This window comes from Rhinoderma darwinii, chromosome 2 (assembly GCF_050947455.1).
Source record: "Rhinoderma darwinii isolate aRhiDar2 chromosome 2, aRhiDar2.hap1, whole genome shotgun sequence".
Lineage (NCBI taxonomy): Eukaryota > Metazoa > Chordata > Amphibia > Anura > Rhinodermatidae > Rhinoderma > Rhinoderma darwinii.
Genome location: NC_134688.1, coordinates 256,626,599 through 256,646,819, shown reverse-complemented (window position 1 = coordinate 256,646,819; position 20,221 = coordinate 256,626,599). Strand labels below are relative to the sequence as shown.

General features: G+C 42.5%; 1 protein-coding gene across 3 annotated transcripts in view; it reads left to right on the top strand.

The window, feature by feature from the left end:
- Positions 1 to 7,502, top strand: part of CSMD2 (CUB and Sushi multiple domains 2) — an 897,842-nt gene extending 890,340 nt beyond the window's left edge. For all 3 annotated transcript variants that reach the window (XM_075853183.1, XM_075853184.1, XM_075853185.1), the window contains 4 exons: positions 1,380 to 1,467; positions 1,558 to 1,693; positions 3,652 to 3,825; positions 4,658 to 7,502. In XM_075853183.1, coding sequence (XP_075709298.1) covers positions 1,380 to 1,467; positions 1,558 to 1,693; positions 3,652 to 3,808 — 381 coding nt within the window. In that variant the 3' untranslated portion in view covers positions 3,809 to 3,825; positions 4,658 to 7,502. The remainder of the gene's footprint in view (positions 1 to 1,379; positions 1,468 to 1,557; positions 1,694 to 3,651; positions 3,826 to 4,657) is intronic.
- The last annotated feature ends 12,719 nt before the right edge of the window (positions 7,503 to 20,221 follow it).

Genomic DNA, 20,221 nt, shown 5'->3' with positions numbered 1-20,221 from the left:
ACAAAATAACAAGCATTTTGAAGGGTTAAACGTAATTTTTAGAAGAGTATATAGTTTCTATATACACTAGTTCGGAAATGCACACTAGCCCACAATGCAGCATAGTCCATGGATAAGGGTCTTAAGGTTTCATTGGGCCTACAGCTGAATTCAGCACGAAACTATAGATTGCTGGAGGCTTTTGAGGATAGGGACGGGTGACGGAATGATAGGACAGTCCTCATTATCATGTGAATACAGTCAAGTTATGAATGACAGAAAAACATTCAGTTACCCTGAATATAAATGAAGGACAGGAACCTAATCGCCTCAGGGCATTACGGCAGAAAGGATAAGAAAAGCATCTCTTATCTATTGTCAAATGCTATCTGTCTATTTTCCAGATTTTTGCATGTTTGAAACAAACCATGTGCATTCATATGAGATCCGCATTGTAAAAGCAGATTACCGCCAACCTTGTCAGCCATTATTACTTATTCTATTATATAATTTAGTGTATTTTTATACCCTGATAAGCAGGAACATTGATAAACTCACAATATGACTAAGAATATTCTTAAAAGAACACCAAGCCCAAAAATAAAAATAATAATAATAAAGATAAAATGTTGTGTGCCTCAAATTGTAATGCCCACTGGGGACAAGCATCATTGTAAAATATATTCTGGGTACAGCTCCGTTGAATATGGTGGAGCAGTTTGAGTAAAGGGTAATAAATAATACTGCCACATTTTGCGTTTGCATAGATTTATATTGGTAAAAAAAACCACACTGAAACCATTATACAAGCCTGTGCACTCTATTATGATGCAGTAATAGGCTGGGTTCACACGACCTATTTTCAGACGTAAACGCGGCGTATTATGCCTCGTTTTACGTCTGAAAATAGGGCTACAATACGTCGGCAAACATCTGCCCATTCATTTGAATGGGTTTGCCGACGTATTGTGCAGACAACCTGTCATTTACGCGTCGTCGTTTGACAGCTGTCAAACGACGACGCGTAAAATGACTGCCTCGTCAAAGAAGTGCAGGACACTTCTTTCAGACGTAATTTGAGCCGTTCTTCATTGAACTCAATGAAGAGCAGCTCAAAATTTACGGCTGTCAGAGAAGCCTCGCAAAATGCGAGGAGGAGCATTTACGACTGAAACGAGGCAGCTGTTTTCTCCTGAAAACAGTCTGTCTTTTCAGACGTAAAAGCCACTCATCGTGTGCACATACCGATAGAGTGCCTGTTGTACGAACCTGGCTATTCCTCACAAAAAGTATAGAAAATACCAGCTCATCTGGAATTTGTTACTAGGATGAACATACTAAACATATTGGTTTATATATGATACTAATGGTTTGCACTGTTCTTACCTATACACCCATAGGTATCATCTGAATCTGCTGGAGGAACGTATGTTTATCAGGGCTTTGTGCGTGGGAAAGGATTTGGCCAGTTTGGACTTCAAAGGATCGGTAAATAAAAAAGCTATAGTTGTGCTACGGCTGTAAGGTTGAAACGGTTACTAGAATAAATGACTAACGTGCTGTCTCTTGGTCCCACAGACAGAAGATTACTAGAAAATAGTCCTGACACCATAGGACATTTCCCATCCAACAGCAGCTCAGTGGCAGCTGCTATCCTTGTGCCTTTTATAGCTCTCATCATTGCTGGTTTTGTTCTATATCTTTACAAACACAGGTATGATCCTAAGGGTCAGTTCACTTGTTCAGGACTTGGGGGGAATGAAATCCGCATCAAATCCGGAGATGAATCCGAAATTTAGAAAAACGCAAGTGCGTATTTCTTATGGTGCGGATTTCATTGCGGATTTTAACATCTTATTGATGTCTATGATGAAAATCCACAAATTAATACGCTTTGAATCCGGCGGGGAATGGACATGCTGCAGATTTAACATTTCTATCCGCATCTAAAAATATCCTGCATGTGGTTTGGGATTGTAAAAACCCATCTACTTGCATTGTATAGTAAAACTATGCGGATTTGCTCTGTGTATTCTGCAATGCAAATCCGAATCAAATACTGAATGTGTGAACTGGCCCCTACAATTTAGTTGTGCATTCTCTCTAGTGCATGGAATTCAATTTGTGTGCACTGCAGATATAGGGACAATGTACAGTGCACTTCACTACAGCTGGATTATGACATATAGACCAATGCAGGATGACACCATTTGTTATCCATTACTTTTCACTAGAAACTAATTCATTAAGGCTCAGTTCCCATCTTGACTTATAATGCAGCCTATCGGGTGCGGTCAAGGTTTCTGTCGTTTTGTCGGCAAGAATGCCGTCAAAAGTGATGTAAATGCTAACGGAACCTCGGACATACTATAGCCAGTGGCGTAACTACCGCCGTAGCAGCCGTAGCGGCTGCTACGAGGCCCGCGGCATGAGGGGGCCCGTGTCGCCCGCCGGCACTGGCCCCCACCATGGCCGCAGGCTCCGCTAGCAGCCGCTATGGCTGCTACAGCGGGACGCCACTGATCACTACGGCAGAGCAGGGAGGTATCTCCCCGCTCTGCCATTAAACAAAAGACATGTATCCCCTATCCACAGGATAGGGGATACATGTGTGATCGCTGGCATTGATAGGTAGAACGGGGGACTGAAAGTCCCCTGAAGTTCTCCATCACAAACCTCGGACTTCCGGGTTCTGTGTCGGCTTCTCCATAGAAATGAATGGAGCACCGATCGCGCTTGTGTGCATGCTTGACCAGCGCTCCTTTCATTTTTATTGAGCTGCCGACACAGACGCCGGAAGTCAGAGGTTAGTCATGGAGAACTTGGGGGGACTTTCAGTCCCCCGTTCTCCCTATCAATGCCAGCGATCACACATGTATCCCCTATCCTGTGGATAGGGGATACATGTCTTTTGTTTAATGGCAGAGCGGGGAGATACCTCCCTGCTCTGCCGTAGTGATCAGTGGCGTCCCGCTGTATCGCACATGTATCCCCTATCGCACATCGCCTTAACACTGAGATCTCTGCTCCATTGCGATTAAATTCTGCTGCTTTCTGGTCCAAATGCAGGAGGAAACCACTCAAATGAAGCAGAGAGTACTCAGTATTTGCAATATTATGTGCAGAGTGCATGTCTAGGCGGGCAGAGCAGGAAGTCTGTGTGACTAACTTCCAGCCAATAGCTGCATAGCAAGAAGTGATGTCAGAGAGGGGCAATAACTTCTGCTGTAGAGCCCAGTAACATACAGCAGTAGTTTTGTTTGCCTACAGTGTCAAGGACCTCTAGTGTAGAGAGCACCTTGGACATTTGGATTTGGGGTACTGGAGTGAAAAAAATTAATGTCCCTGATATATTTATAATAAATCTACTCAGAGAATTAAAATTTGCATACTGTGTCCCCTGCTGGAATGTATCTAGCCCAGTAATGTCACATAGATAGAATCTTATGTCAGAATCATTTCAAATTTTATTATAAAAAAAGTTCCCTATACCCAGTTACAATAGTGTGTTAGTTTTTATACATGTGCCGGAAAGTAGATTATAGGGAGGGAACAACTGAATCGTGCTATATTTGCTTTTTATTTCCTTTTTTAGTTCTATATAAAATGCATATTGTTGTATGTGATATGTTATCTTTTGTTGGATCAGAGATTTCTTAATTTTTCCTTTAGAAGACCCAAAGTTCCGTTTAATGGGTTTTCTGGACATGAGAATACTAATGGCCGGGCCACATTTGAGAACCCCATGTATGAACGAAATGTACAGCCTACAGAAATTGTGACAAATGAGACAGAGTTTACGGTTAGCACAGTGTGCACTGCTGTATAGCCCCCGCCCTTTACCAGGTATGTGGAGGGGACACTATCTGATATGTTTATAATGAGGCAGGGGTGCAATTGGTAGGGTTAATACATTGAGCCAAAGTCTAAAAAGGCCAAAAAATGACAACCCATGCTTACTTATTATATGTTATTGCATTCAATTAGCAAAATTATATTTTTAAGCACAGGCTCATTGTGCCCAGTGCTATATATATATATATATATAGATCTGTGAAGAGGTGCCAAGTGATCATCAGAACAAACTACATAGTGGAATTTGGTAAGGTTGCACTTATTTAAAGCTGATGGGTTGGGGTCCGACTCCCGGGACCCCCACCAATCAGCGCTGCTTCCCCTTCATTTCTACTTGCTCACTGTGAATCATCTACACACATGTTGCGGCGATTCACAGGTATTGCAGCCCTCTTCTCCCATTGAAGTGAAAGGGAGAAGAGGGCTGCAATACCTGTGAATCGCCACTACATTCATATCGACGATTCACAGTAAGCAAGTAGAAATTAAGGGGAAGTAGCGCTCGTACGAATGCTGCACCCCCTTCAAAACAGCTGATCGGCGGGGGTTCCAGGAGTCGGACCCCGACCCTTCAGCTATTGATGGCCTATCCTGAGGATAGGCCATCAATTTTTAGGGACTGGACAACCTCTTTAACAGCACTAATCTTTACTGAGTGGCTCATTGTCATTATGGGCTTAGAAAATATTATATCATTTGTCCTTCCTCATTTTTTTTGTTTAGATCATTTAAACTCATCTTCTTAATTTAATTGTCTTGAAAAATATTTTCTATCAAATTGCTCACCTCAGATTATTTTTGTCTTATTTTTTTATATATATAGTGAACTGGGTTTACTTGGAATCTCTGTCCTGTCTTTCCCTTGCCCTGCACATCATCAGTGGGCAGCTGATTTCACCAGTGCCACTTGTAGCCACACCATTTTTTGATGACATCCAATGTGTGCCGGGCTGGCGGATTCAGGAGAAACCAGAGGCCTACCCTATGTACCACAATGAAGTAATGCCAACAGCAGACAAAACTTCTTCGTATCAATCTGCTAGAGTCTCATGCAGCCTTGGCAACTGGGTTTCTCATGACAAGTGGCAAGGCTGCCTCCTCAAGAGGTTCTTATCCTCCAGGGACACCGTGCAAGTGCTTTTATACCGAACTTGTATACATGCAACGTTGGTTGAAAGTGGATATAAACAAACCTATATATACAAATATACATATTTTTATTCAGCAAAGAACCAGTTCCAAAAAGTGCTTTTCCTCCATTCTTCTTCGCCTGATCCCTGCAGCACATTACAGACTGTGTGGCGTTGGCGGGAAGGGGGAGCGCAGCCTTACACCCCAAGCCCCAAGTTGGCATTTTCATCTTCAACCAGCCAACACTTGATGGAGAGCTGTTTATCAATTCTGTTCAAAACCAACCCTTCCTATAGGTCAACTGAGCACGTTGATGCTTACTGTTCCAGTTTAAGATAGAGACATTCAACCAGCCTAAACTTCCACAATACGTCATTCTGAAAATATTGCCCGCATTACCTCCAAGTCACGTTTAGAAGGATATTTTTGTTTTTGTCAGCAATGCATTGCAGGTTTGTTAAGGTTCATCATTGGTGTTTCCTTGTTAATAAAATACATTTCAGGTACAAATTATTGTAATAAGGGGGACCTTACCAAATGGACTTAACAGACGACTATATGAAAAGTATATAGTTAAATACCTCCTTCAATGACAATGAATGAAATTATGATTTCTTTGAATGTTATGTTATACCAGGCTACATCAAATCGGCAACATTGCAGTGTTATGTAGGTTTGTGTTCTCATTTCATTCTCCTGTATATGACATATGCAGTACTGAATTTTACCAAAAATGGTTACCAAACTCAACCCTTTAGTAGGAAGTCAGACATCATTAGTGACACAGATTACGGCTATCGAGTCAACAGTCAACATTTGTACCTTTTCTTGACATTAATTTGGTATTTTCGAGAAACAAATATTACACAGTATTTCGTTTTTGATGTATTTACAAATTCTGCTGATTTACCTGGTTGGTGTTACTATGCTTCTATTCATGCTAAAACCATTGACTACCTCTTCTGTTATTATGTGCTGAATTGTTTGCAGCATTTCTATTTGTCTCCTGCCACTGTCTAGGTTCAAGCATTCATAGTTCTTTTTGGCATTGTGTGCTCATTTTTATTCTCTTTTTGCAAAAGGCAAGAGAGAAATTAGTCAACAATTTGTTATTCCAAACCTACAAAATCAACTGAATCTGTTAAAACAGCGTTACAAATACAGTTATTTCACCTTTGCATGATTTTCCTTCTTCTACAATGTATAACTGCGGCATAAGCGTCACTTTAGAACAGTATTGGAGGTATATGTGGTGCCAAAAGTAACTATTTGTAAGCTTGAAATAAAAATGCCAAGTCTAGTTTTTCAGCTACTGAGAAATAATAAGTGGCAGCACTTTCTGATACCAATAAGCCTACAAGGGAATGCTGGGAGTCATAGTTTTAGCTAATGAGTCACAGATTGGGCACCTCTGAGACAGATGTCATGTTTGGCTCTATAGAACACCTCTATGGAAATGTCTTATTGCCGCAAGGTGTCCTGGCATGGCTTGTGCACCCCCATATTTGTTCCCTGCAATGCATTGCTACATTTTACTGTACAAATACACCACTGTGTTGGCAGTTGTACCATTAGCCAACGGATTAAACGTTACTTACTGTAGTGTCACAGGGACAGGCTGCAAAGGCACATGTAGCAGTTATGATTGCACTTGCTAATGAACAGAAGCGAAAAAAAATTGATTGTAGCCCGTATATTTATTTATATTTAAATATCTTGTTTGTCCATGGAAATTAGTACAAAATTCAGGAATGAAAAGAACAAATGCTATGTCACTATCTCTGCCTGTTTGAAGATACATAAAAAGATGCATAATATGGCTGATCTGCAAAGTCTCATTAGAAGAAATCACCATTGACTAGAATGTCGGGAGCCTAGTAGTTTCCATTGTATCCTTATGTTTAATAAATGAAAAGCCTAAACCACTTATTTTAGCTAATCCTCAACAGGCAGAAATGCTGCTTATATTAAAAGTAAATAATTTCTTTAGCAACATGTTTTATTGGTGCTTTAACCTCTTTGCACAACACAATTGAGCCGACTGCGGAATACAGCCCATATGCAGATGGTGAATTTACTTAGCTCGGGTTTTCAATGAGGCTACTCTCTTTCTCCCTGTCCGTTCCCAGCTCCTCCAGTCTGAAATGCAAACATTATCAGGACTAGCGAAACAGCTCATTGCTCCGCCAATGGCCTCCCCCTTTGCGACCCACTTACTACTCGTGGAAAGGACAAACAGAATAAATAGACTATTTTGTACAGAGATATATTTTTATGAAGAGAATTTGTACAGGTTAAAAAATAGAGAAATTAAAAAAATCTAAATGAAACTGAATCCTTTATGTCCTATTTGGATTATTGTATCCTATGGTAGTGATGAGCTTTTTTGTAAATGTAAAAATGTACAAATGCCTTGTTTACAGAAGATGACTGTATATATGTAATCTATACACACTCTGGCTTGTCTGCAATATAAACTGTTTAATTTATGTGTCTCTGTATATGAGGCTTAATTTTTGTTCAATTTGCCTTTTAATTTTCATGATTTTGAAAAGCTATTTTAAATTTTTGGAATTCAAATTAAATCTAAATTTTTGCATTGCTTTGTCTACTGTGAATTCTGTATTTAGAGGTTTTTTTAGATAATATGTTGACAAAATTCTTGCTACAGTGTTTTGCTTCTGCTTTAAGAATAGAACACAGAAAACCTACAGTGCTGAATGTAGTCTAGTTTGTCCTGTTTCATAAAACATTCTAGTGGATTACATTTATATACAAACCTTTTTGTTACATCCATTTTAATGTGTCAAAAGGGTTTTCCTTTTTTGTAGTCCTTTTGTGTTCTAAGGGTAAACTGACAGGTTGTCCAGTGATCAGATATAATCTTGGCGGGAATCCAGCAGTAAGTGTACAATTTCCATTGAAATGAATGGGCTGTTCGTGTAATAAATTTACATCCCGGGTCATCCAGAGCAAGAGCTACTCCTTGTAACCTTTCTAAACTCTGGCTTTAAGATGAGTTCTTGAATAAGGGACTACTGTCTATTAACTCAGAATACCCTAGGATGGTATTTGAAAATGTTATTTTCCTAATCCAAACAACCCCTTTAAAGTGCAGATTTAGCTTAGTAAAACTGTACATTTTAAACCAAATTTTTAGTCTACAAATGATGTTGAATAACTTTGCTTTACTTATTTTATGCTAATCTTAACCTGCATTATAAAGAGAGCTTATTCTCATCCAGAGCTTTATTCAGCGTTTTTCTCCCTTATTTATAATCCTAATATTCTCACATATAACGGCAACACTTACTGGTTCATTGTCTGTACAGAAGCTGAAGTTCTATTATGGAAGCTGGAGTTTTTAAACAGTCACTGATCAGTCATCTGATGGATGTGTTCAGAAAATAAAGCTTACACGTTGTATAACACAAGTTATTCAGATTTCTTATATACACTATATGGTATTGGGACACCTACACATTACACCTATAAGTGCTTTTTTGACATCCTAATCTAAATCCATAGTCATTATTATGGATTTAGTGTCCCCTTTGCAGCTAAAAGAGATTCCACTCTTCTGGGAAGGCTTTCTACAAGATTTTGGAGTGTGTCTATGGGAATTTTGGCCATTCATCAAGAGCGTTTGTTGGATGAGAGGACTTGCTCGCAATCTCCGTTCTAGTTAATCCCAAAAGTGTTTGAGGAGGTAGAGCTCAGTGCTCTGTGTGGTCCAATCAAGTTCTTCTACACCAAACTCACCAAACCATGCATTTATGGAACTTGCTTTGGGCACTGGAGCACAGTCATGCTGGAACAGAAAAGGACCTTCCCCAAACTGTTCCCACAAATTTGGAAGCAAACAATTGTCCAAAATGTCTTGGTATGCTGAAGCATTAAGAATTACCTTCACTGGAGCTAAGAGGCCTAGGCCAAACCCTGAAAAACAACCTCATATCATTATCCATCTTCCACCACACACAAAACACAGTCTGGCAGGTAAAGTTCTCCTGGCAATCGACAAGCCCCGACTCGTCCATCAGACTGCCAGATAAAGAAGTGTGATTCATCACTCCACAAAACTGCTCCTGAGTTCAGTGGCAGTGTGCTTTATATCACTCCATCCAACGCTTGGCTTTGTTCTTGGTGATGTAAGGCTCGCATGCAGCTGCTTGGTTATAGAAACCCATGCCATGATGCTCCCGGGGCATAGTTTTTCTAAGGATGCTAGAAGAGGTTTGAATCGTAATACATGAGGAGGTTTGAAACGTAATACATGAGGAGGTTTGAAACTTTGCAGTTACTGAGTCAGAAGAGCATTGGCAACTTTTATGCACTGTGTGCCTCAGCACTCGGCGACCCTGCTTTGTAACTTTCTGTGGTCGTCCACTTTGTGGCTGAGTTTATGTGGTTTCTAAACGCTTCCACTTTTCAATAATGCCACCCACAGTGATTGTGGAATATCTAGGAGGGAAGAAATTTCACTAGCTCACTTGTAACATCCTATTTCAGCTAAAATTCAGTGAGTTATTTAGAATCACCCATTCTTTCACAAATGTTTGTAAAGGCAGACTGCAAGGCTACGTGCTGGATTTTATTCACCTGTGGCTGAATGAAACACCTGAATTCAATGATTAAGAGGTTTGTCCCAATACTTTTTTCCATATAGTTTACTTTCTGTATCAATTCCTCATAGTAATTTATTTGGGAACCTTCATTGTTTATTTCCAAAGGATGAAAATCTGTTCTGGTACCTTCTGCAGGAAATCCATTGTCAGCAAATGACCTATTATGGAAATCTACTTAACCTCTCCAAGTTTATGTGGGCCCTTGGGCGACACAGAATTAGTAGGCCCCTTTGCGGGGGAAGTCACTACGGCAGTGAAATGGAAGAAAAAGTCACTTTGTGCCCCTATAAAGACGTCAGGCCCTGTTTATGCCCTCATATAGAAGTTAGGCCCCCAGTTTGTACCCCCATAAATTTTGTGCCCTCTAGATAGTGCCACACAGCCCACTTCCCTGGTAGTGCCACACAGAACCCTAACCCAGGTAGTGCCACACAGCCCCCCTGCCAGGTAGGGCCACACAGCCCCTCCTCCCAGGTAGTGCCACACAGCTCCCCTCCCTGGTAGTGTGACACAGCCACCCTCCCTGGTAGTGCCACACAGCCACCCTCCCTGGTAGTACCACAGAGCCTCTCCCTGTAGGTAGCGCCTTTGAGGTTACCTCTAGGAGTGGAATCCCCAGACAGAGCATTGCCGATGCTCTGGCTGGGGATTCCGCTTCAGGAGAAACCCCTGATGTCACTGTCCACATAAGGACAGTGTTGTCAGGGGCAACCACAGAGCCAAAGTCCCCGGCAGATTGCTACTAGCACTCTGCCTGCGACACTGCATTGCTCATGACAACACTGTCAATATATGGACAGTGATGTCAGGGGCTTCCCCAGAGACGGAGTCCCGGAGCAGAGCCGCTTCTAGTGCTCGGCCTGGGACTCCTCCTGACATCACTGTCCACATATGGACAGTGATGTCAGGGGCTTCTAGCACTCTGCCTGGGACTCCTGCTCTGCTCCTGACATCACTGTCCATATATGGCTAGTGATGTCAGGGGCAACCCCAGAGCCAAAGTCCCCGGCAGAGTGCTACTAACACTCTGCCTGGGACACTGCATTGCTCCTGACAACACTGTCCATATATGGACAGTGATGTCTTGGCTTCCCCAGAGATGGAGTCCCGGAGCAGAACCGCTTCTAGTGCTCTGCCTGGGACTCTTGTCCTCCTGACATCACTGTCCACATATGGACAGTGATGTCAGGGGCTTCCCCAGAGACGGAGCACCACACCGGAGATACTAGCGCTCTGCATGGGACTCCTCTCCTCCTGACATCACTGTCCATATATGGACAGTGATGTCAGGGACATCACCAGAGATGGAGTCCGGAGCAGAGCCTCTCCTTGTAGCGCTCTGCCTGGGACTCCTTCTCTCCCTCAGACATCACTGTCCATATATGGACAGAGCTGCTAGCGCTCAGCCTGGGACACCACTCCCTCTGACATCACTGTCCATATATGGACAGTGACGTCAGGGGCTTCCTCAGAGACGGTCCCGGAGTAGAGCCGCTACCGCTCTGCCTGGGACTCCTCTCCCTCTGACATCACTATCAATATATGGACAGTGATATCAGGGGCTTCCCTAGAGACGGAGTCCAGAAGCAGAGCCGCTAGCACTCTGCATGGAACTCCTTCTCTCCTCCTGACATCACTGTCCATATATGAATAGTGATGTCAGGGGCTTCCCCATAGACGGAGTCCCGAAGCAGAGCCGCTAGCGCTCTGCCTGGGACTTCTCTTCCTCTGACATCACTGTCCATATATGGACAGTGATGTTAGGGGTTTCACCAGAGATGGAGTCCCGGAGCGTGCAGAGATGCTTGTAGCGCTCTGCCTGGGACTCCTGCTCTCCCTTTGACATTACTGTCCATATATGAACAGTGATGCCGTGACGACAGCAGCAACAGCACCCGGAGGCCAAGTGGGCCCCCCCAAGGGTAGTGGGCCCAAGCACTTGCCTAGGTTTGCCGGGCGCTGATGCCAGCCCTGCTTTATGTTTGCCATTTGCTTTTTTGGGCACAGACAGATGGTAGTTAAAATGGTTTTCCAGTTTCAAAAAATAAATGTTAATACCCTTTTAATTACATTAACAGATCCCTGACAAAGAAGTAAGCTTTACTATAAGGTGCACACAGCAGTGTGAGTGTGATGATGGTTTTAGCTGTCTGTAAACAAGGTAGGCGACTTAATTGAACAAAAAAAATAACCATAAATTCCCATTGCAATTTTTCTTCTGTGGCTGTAATATTTGCCCACTCCATTTAGAATATGCAATGTTCAAGGGTTGTCTTGCATGCACAGCCTTTTTGAAACTCCTACAGAATCTTGATGGAATTTACATTCGGGCTTTGACTTGGCTATTCAAGAACCCCGTCATTCTTTTTTTCAGCCATTTCTTTGTGGATTTACTGGTAAGTTAATAATTAATGCCCTGCTGCAAGGTCCATTTTTGGCTATGCTTTAATCATCTGAAAGATGGCCTCAAATTATTCTCAAGCACCCTACAGGTACAATGCAGAGTTCATAGTGGATAGTAGGAAGTTGAACTGCCCATTCTTTGATATAGCAAAGCAACTTCAAAACATAACATTTTCACCACCATGCTTCTAGTTGGTATCAGATTCTGCTGATAAAATGCTGTCTTTGGCCTTTACCAAACATATTTTCTAGTGCTGTGACCAAATAACTATTTTTGCCCTGTGCAGATCACATTGTTCCGAAAGTCCTGGTGTTTGCCTAGGTGTTTATGGGCAAACTTACTCTTGCCCTAATTTGTTTTTATTGACAAAAAAGGTTTCCTCTTGTCACATCTCCCATGTAGATTTTATATGTTTAGTTTCTAACAGTAGACTTATGCACTTTGGCATTAGTAGTGGCGAAGTGAGATTCGACTTTTATGTCCAGTGATAAAATTCTGGGGTTCATAGAGACCTCTCAGCATCTTACATTAGGATTTAATTGTTAAACTTTTCAGATTCATTGGCATCTATAATCCTTTTGAAGGCATGAGTGAGCTCTTTTAAACTAGACATGGTGATATCATACATTTCAGCAACAAAGAGCAAACCAAGCTAAATATTGGAGGTTTAAATAAGACAGGTTCCTCCAAAACCCTCTCTATACTTGTGTGTACATACATGGCCATAAGGTGTCACAGTAAAAAAAAATTGATGCAAAACCGCACATTCTTTTGCGATGTTGGTTTTGGATGGTGCAGTTTTTACATGTAAATCACATTAGAATCTGGTGCATCTAATTTTAAGTTTAGGTCTTTAAAGAGGCTCTGTCACCAGATTTTGCAACCCCTATCTGCTATTGCAGCAGATAGGCGCTGCAATGTAGATTACAGTAACGTTTTTATTTTTAAAAAACGAGCATTTTTGGCCAAGTTATGACCATTTTTGTATTTATGCAAATGAGGCTTGCAAAAGTACAACTGGGCGTGTTTAAAAGTAAAAGTACAACTGGGCGTGTATTATGTGTGTACATCGGGGCGTTTTTACTACTTTTACTAGCTGGGCGTTCTGACGAGAAGTATCATCCACTTCTCTTCAGAACGCCCAGCTTCTGGCAGTGCAGACACAGCCGTGTTCTCCAGAGATCACGCTGTGTCGTCACTCACAGGTCCTGCATCGTGTCAGACGAGCGAGGACACATCGGCACCAGAGGCTACAGTTGATTCTGCAGCAGCATCAGCGTTTGCAGGTAAGTAGCTACATCGACTTACCTGCAAATGCCGATGCTGCTGCAGAATCAAATGTAGCCTCTGGTGCCGATGTGTCCTCGCTCGTCTGACACGATGCAGGACCTGTGAGTGACGACACAGCGTGATTTCTCGAGAACACGGCTGTGTCTGCACTGCCAGAAGCTGGGCTTTCTGAAGAGAAGTGGATGATACTTCTCGTCAGAACGCCCAGCTAGTAAAAGTAGTAAAAACGCCCCAATGTACGCACATAATACACGCCCAGTTGTACTTTTACTTTTAAACACGCCAAGTTGTACTTTTGCAAACCTCATTTGCATAAATACAAAAATGGTCATAACTTGGCCAAAAATGCTCGTTTTTTAAAAATAAAAACGTTACTGTTATCTACATTGCAGCGCCGATCTGCTGCAATAGCAGATAGGGGTTGCAAAATCTGGTGACAGAGCCTCTTTAAGGTAGTGATAAATGTACTTACTTTTTCAGCACAAAACAATAGCCTATCTAATACATTATTGTAAAGTCAATTTGATCTTTACTTTTTCTTCTTTATCATTATATACTGTTTTAATGAAGATCAAATGTTGATATGGCCAAATAAGTTAATAAATACAAAAAATATATAGGGTGTCCTTACTTTTTTACATGACTGTATGTGTATATTATACTATATATAAAAAAGGGGAATGATCATAATTTTTATTTTTCTATATAACTACATAGATTCTATACACTATTAGGGCAACAGTGTTTAAAAAAATTACATACTTCTACCTCAATATTATATATTATTGGGCATTAGTGTACATTAGATAGCATCAAACTCTATAAGGGTCAGTTTACACAGGTTTTGGGCGCTGAGTTTGACGCGGAAGCCAAAAAACTTCCAAAATCGCCCCCATTGATTTCAATGGGAAGCATAGGCTTTTTTCCCAGGCGGCTCTTGGCCACTTGTGGGGAAAAAAAAGTGGCATGTTCTTTCTTGCCGTGGTTTCCGCCTCTGACCTCCCATTGAAATCAATGAGAGGGAATAAAAAACAGTGGCGCTCGTTTCTGAGTGTTTTTTGCAGCGTTTCTTTGCCTGCGGTCCTTGATTCAACGGAAGTTAGCAAAAAACGCTGAAAAAACATGGGAAACAAGTGTTAAAACAATTCTGGCAGTTCAAAATCTGCAGATTTATACTGCCTACACAAAAACACTCTGTGTGAACTATCCCTAATGCCCCAACGTTTTACCTATTACCCCCAGCATATAATAATTATAACAATTCTGAAACACTTTATTTACATAATCTACTTACATCTAAGATTTGGAATTGAATGAAACCCCTTTTTTTAACTAGTTTACTTTTAAAGACAGCTCAGCATTTCTCTCAGAGTGAAGATTACATTCTTCTCATTTAAATTCCATCAAGGTGGAAAATCCAATAATCTTACATAATTAATTTGCAGATGAAATTGCAGCCCTAGGCCATGAAGAATTGCCAGTGCATAACGTCAATATAAAAGGGGTCCCCCAAAAATTGCTCTGATTATGCTAATAGTGCCGAAACCAGATTTTGTTTTGTGAAATATCTTTGTAAAATAAACTGTGAATTGATGTGGCCGAATCTGCTAACTATTCCTATCTGTTGTCTCCTGTTATTTGGAACTTGTTTGGAACTTTCTATCAGCATAAGCAAAATGTTCTGTGAAGCTCTCTATGTCTGAAACGACACACTGAAGTTGTAATGTCCATCTAATGAATCTAGTGCATTATGAAAACTCTAAGCATCCTTTTTTTTTTATTTAAGATTAAAAAAAAGAAAGCAAATGCCTTAAATTTGTTCCCGAAGAATAAAACATTTGTTTATTTAATACAGAAATGTACAGCTATTGGAAGATTTAGGCTGGGTTCACACGTGGCGGAATTTCACTTGAATTCCGCTGCGGACACTCCGCAGCGTTAATCCGCAGCGGAGCCGTTTCTCCATTGACTTCCACTTAAATTTATAAGTGTTCGTTTAGACGATGCGTAAAATTCCGCTGCGGAGCATAGGCTGCGGAGCGGAATTTGGTGTCCGCAGCATGCTCTGTCTGTTGCGGAGCAGTGGCGGACTGGTTGCGGACTCATGGCGGAATTTCTCCATTGACTTCAATGGAGATTCTAAATTCCGCAATGAAGTCCGCAGCTGTCATGCACATGTTATGTGTGCTGCGGATGCGTCTTGCTTTTTTAACATGACATTTCTTCATTCTGGCTGGACCTATGTATTTCTAGGTCTACAGCCAGACTGAGGAAGTCAATGGGGCTCCCGGAATTACGGGAGCGTTGCTAGGAGACGTCAGTAAATAGTCACTGTCCAGGGTGCTGAAAGAGTTAAGCGATCGGCAGTAACTGTTTCTGCACCCTGGATAGTGACTACCGATCCCAATATACAGCAACCTGTAAAAAAATAGAAGTTCATACTTACCGAGAACTCCCTGCTTCTGTCTCCAGTCCAGCTTCCCAGGATGACGTTTCAGTCTAAGTGACGGCTGCAGCCAATCACAGGCTGCAGCGGTCACATGGACTGCCGCGTCATCCAGGGAGGTAGGGCTGGATGCCGAAAGAGGGACGCGTCACCAAGACAACGGCCGGTAAGTATGAAATTTGTTTACTTTCACTAGGGAAAGTGCTGTCCCTTCTCTCTATCCTGCACTGATAGAGAGAAGGGAAGCACTTTTTCCGCAGTCCGCAGCAGCTAGTCCGCATCAATTTACTGCACATTTTGGGCAGATCCGCAGCCGTAATCTGCAACCCGGATTAGGTGCGGCATTGATGCGGACAGTTGCGGAGGAAATCCGCCACGTGGGGGCATGCCCTTAGTCACGTGACTATGTTAAATAACCATTCAAAGTCACGTCAACTGCGGCTGCAATGTTTACATGGAACCATTAATTTTTTAGAGCAGGTGACAGAGGCATAATTTATCATAACAATACAGTATATTGGTAAGTAAATAGTTTTACATAAAGTAGCACATTCATTAAAAAAAACAGGAAACCTATTTAAAGATAGAAAAACTCCAGCTAACACATGGAATCATGCTCACAAACTTCCAACCTAGCCCCTATTGTAACATCGTTCTTCTTTTTTCCCCCAGGCAACCTTTAATTTGCCTTTTAGAAGAGAATAATTCAACTCCTGCCTGAAATCGTAATTGTAGAACTGGTAACAAAAGGTCTAGTGATGCCTTGTCAAAGTGTCCCAAAGGTAGATTTTGCTGGATCACATTTATCAGAAGCTGTAGTTAATTAGATCATTCCAAATTGTGAGCAGGGTGCTGGACAGCAACAAGAGTAGGAAACGGAAAAAAATTGGATCTCAACAACCCCGCCTAATCACAGTACAGTAGGTACGGTGCTTCCCAAGCAACAATACATGACAATAGGAAACAGGGCAAAGAAAGGGCGAGGGCTAAGAAAAATTGTCACTCGCCTCAAAAAAGATTACATGTATTATTAAAATAAAAAAATGAATGAATAGCTTCATAAGTGATCATGCATCACATCAAAAATGTCTCATACCCAACAGGGTAGAAATCAGCAGACTTAAATGAGTAGTATATAACAAAGACACTAAAACTATAAAACAGTACATGAATAAAGCATAATAAATAATGCATGTAACAATATGATATAACAATTCATATATGTACATCAATTAGTGCTATGATCGGCAAATGGAATCAGAGACAGGCTGATAAAATGGACCCCATACTGCAGAAAACACAGGGTGTTCACAAACAATCCCGAAGAAAAATAGACGGGATGAGACAATAGTAGAGTGCCCACAAGCATTTCACTGCCAAGGTCCAAAAAGTCTTCTAGGGGATATGACACTGTGAAACAGAGGTCTTGCTACAATGGTACTGAAAGTTCCAGTATAAAAGCCTGTAAGCAAGTTGAGATCTATAACCAAGACTAATTGTTCCTCAATTGAACAACCAATGTGAACAGCCACCCACAATAGTTGTACTGTATAAGTGCTAAGCTGACTTTCCCAAATTGAGGGTACTACACTATTCACTGGTATCAGCTAGAGAGAGAAAAGTAGTATAACAAATACACATCTGCCGTGTGCATATAAGGTACAGAACAAACAATTGTAGGCCACATGCATCAGGACATCAAGGAGCCTTGAGTAGCCGTTCAGCCAAGCTGTGTCCTAGTCCAACTGTGAGGACATGTAGCATCTGTTCAATAGTGAGGACATGTAGTGTATGTTCCTGGGTGAAAGCAGCCCAGGCAGCTTATGCGGTGCACACATCGTACTGTGAATATGTGCAGTCAATCTAAACAGAGTCCAGGCATGTGACGTCTAGACGTGGATTATGTGCGCTGGAGTGTTTCGTCAGCACGTACACTTCTTCAGTGCATGTGTCATAAAAGTAGGTCTAAGGCACAGTAAAAACTCCTATCTAGCTTTTTAATAAACTTGTATTATGTAGTGACGCAACATTGGCATCACATTACATTGCTAGGTCACAATGGAGATTGAGGCATCTGTAGTGATGGTCGGGCACTGGGGCAGCCGCAGGTTGGTATTATTAGACTGAGAAAGGCCAGAAACCTTGGCCTTGCCCAGCCTGGTAATGCTAGTCTCCAGCCTGCGGTCGTCCCAGTAGCCGACCATTACTACAGATGGTACTGGATTGCACAAGGCTCTTCCCGGTACCCGTGGTGGCAGTGGGTACCAGGGTAATAATGGGGGTTAGTGTTTTCTGCACCGGCTAACACTAAGCCCCGCCTTAGTAATTGACGCTGTCAATCAGCCACTGGCCATTACTAAGACAGTAGTAATGAAGTTTAAAAAAAATGCAAAGATATCGAAAAAAATATTTTATTGAAATCAAATTCCCCCACACAACCCTCTTTAACCATTTTATTGAAAATAAAAAAGCCATCATTGAAGTAGTCCTCGAATCCGACGTAGTCCAACAACCAATGTTCCCTCTAAGTCTTGGCAGCTCCTGAGCGGGGCAGTGAGGGAGCAAGGCGAGTTTCCATCAATGGTGGGCTATCTGATGACCAAAAGTAATAGCCCCAGTAAACGCTAATATAGCGACTAAATAAGAGAATAAGAAAACTTATGTTAAATTAGTTTTAATTACTTTTTTAAATACTATAATATTACAAGTCCAGCAGTAAAATAGACAGTTATAAACACCAATTATGGGCATCAATGAAAGAACCCCTCATTACACCACTGCCCCTATAGCGCCACACAGACCCCCTGTAGATAGCACCACACAGATCCCCCTGTAGATAGTGCCACACAGACCCCCTTGTAGATAGCGCCACACAGACCCCCAGTAGATAGCGCCACACAGACCCCCCTGTAGATAGCACCACACAGGCCCCCCTGTAGATAGCACCATACAGAACCCCCCAGTAGATAGCGCCACACAGACTCCCCTGTAGATAGCGCCACACAGACCCCACTGTAGATAGTGCCACACAGCCCCATGTAGATACTACCCCATGTTGATACTGTATATACTGCCACACAGACCCCCCTTATATATACTGCCACACAGCACCCCTTGTATATACTGCCACACAGCCCCCCTTGTATATACTGCCACACAGCACCCCTTGTATATACTGCCAAACAGACCCCCGTATATACTGCCACACAGACCCCCGTATATACTGCCACACAGACCCCCGTATATACTGCAACACAGATCCCCATATCCACTGCCACACAGCCGCCCTTGTAGATAGCCACACACAGCCCCCCTTGTAGATAGCCACACACAGCCCACCTTGTAGATAGCCACACACAGCAAACCTTGTAGATAGCCACACACAGCCCCCCTTGTAGATAGCTACACACAGCCCCCTTTGCAGATAGACACAGATAGCCCCCTTCTAGATAGCGCCCCCATTCCCTTGTAAGTAGCTCCGCACAGCCTCCCCCTTCCCTTGTACTTAGTGCAAACAGAGCGGAGAGCGGTAGCCCACCGCTACAACTCTCCGCTCTGCCTGACATGACTCACCGTCAGGAGGAGGAGGTGGTGGTCATGCGGCGAAGATCGGATCACTTTTGTCTGGGGTTGGTGACGCCACAGGACTGGAACAGTTCAGTCACCTGACCTCATGTCAGGTGATTGGATTGGTCCAATCCCGGCACCGACCTCACTTGTCAGCGGACGGCCTGCATACTCTCTCTGATACTCTGGGCTATCTCCTCCCTCTCTCACCTTCCGGGAGTTCTCATTGGGTGGCCGCTCCGTGAAGGTGAGTAAGGGAGGAGATTGAGAAACTTCCGCCCTCCGCACTGATAGTACGCAGGCTTTAAAGTTCAGTGAGCGGGGGGGGGGACATTGCCAACAACCGAACCTTTAAAATATGCACAAACACAAAAATAAATTAGTAATGTGATAGGCTTGGATACAGGATCCATGTGTGATACTGTCTGTTGTATCCTGTATCTAAGCCTGCCACAAGGAATGCTTAGATACAGGGCCCAGCAAACAGGATCATACCATGTGTGATCTTGTCTGATAGGCCCTGTATCTAAGCCTACCACATGGTAGGCTTAGATATGCCTCAGCAGACATTAATCTTAAACAGTATAAGATTACTGTCTGCTGGGGCCTTGTATCTAAGCCTACCGTGTGGTAGGCTTAGATACAGGACCCATCAGAAAGGATCACACATAGGCCATGTATTGAAGTCTACCATGTTGTAGGCTTAGATACATGGCACAGCAGACAGTATCCCACATGGGCCCTGTATCTAAGCCTACCATATGGTAGGCTTTGATACAGGGCCCATGTGGGAGCCTGTCTGCTGCGGCCCTGTATCTAAACCTACCATGTGCTAGGCTTAGATGCCCATATGTGATCCTGTCTGATGGGCCCTGTATCTAAGCCTATCACATGGTAGGCTTAGATACAGGGCCACAGCAG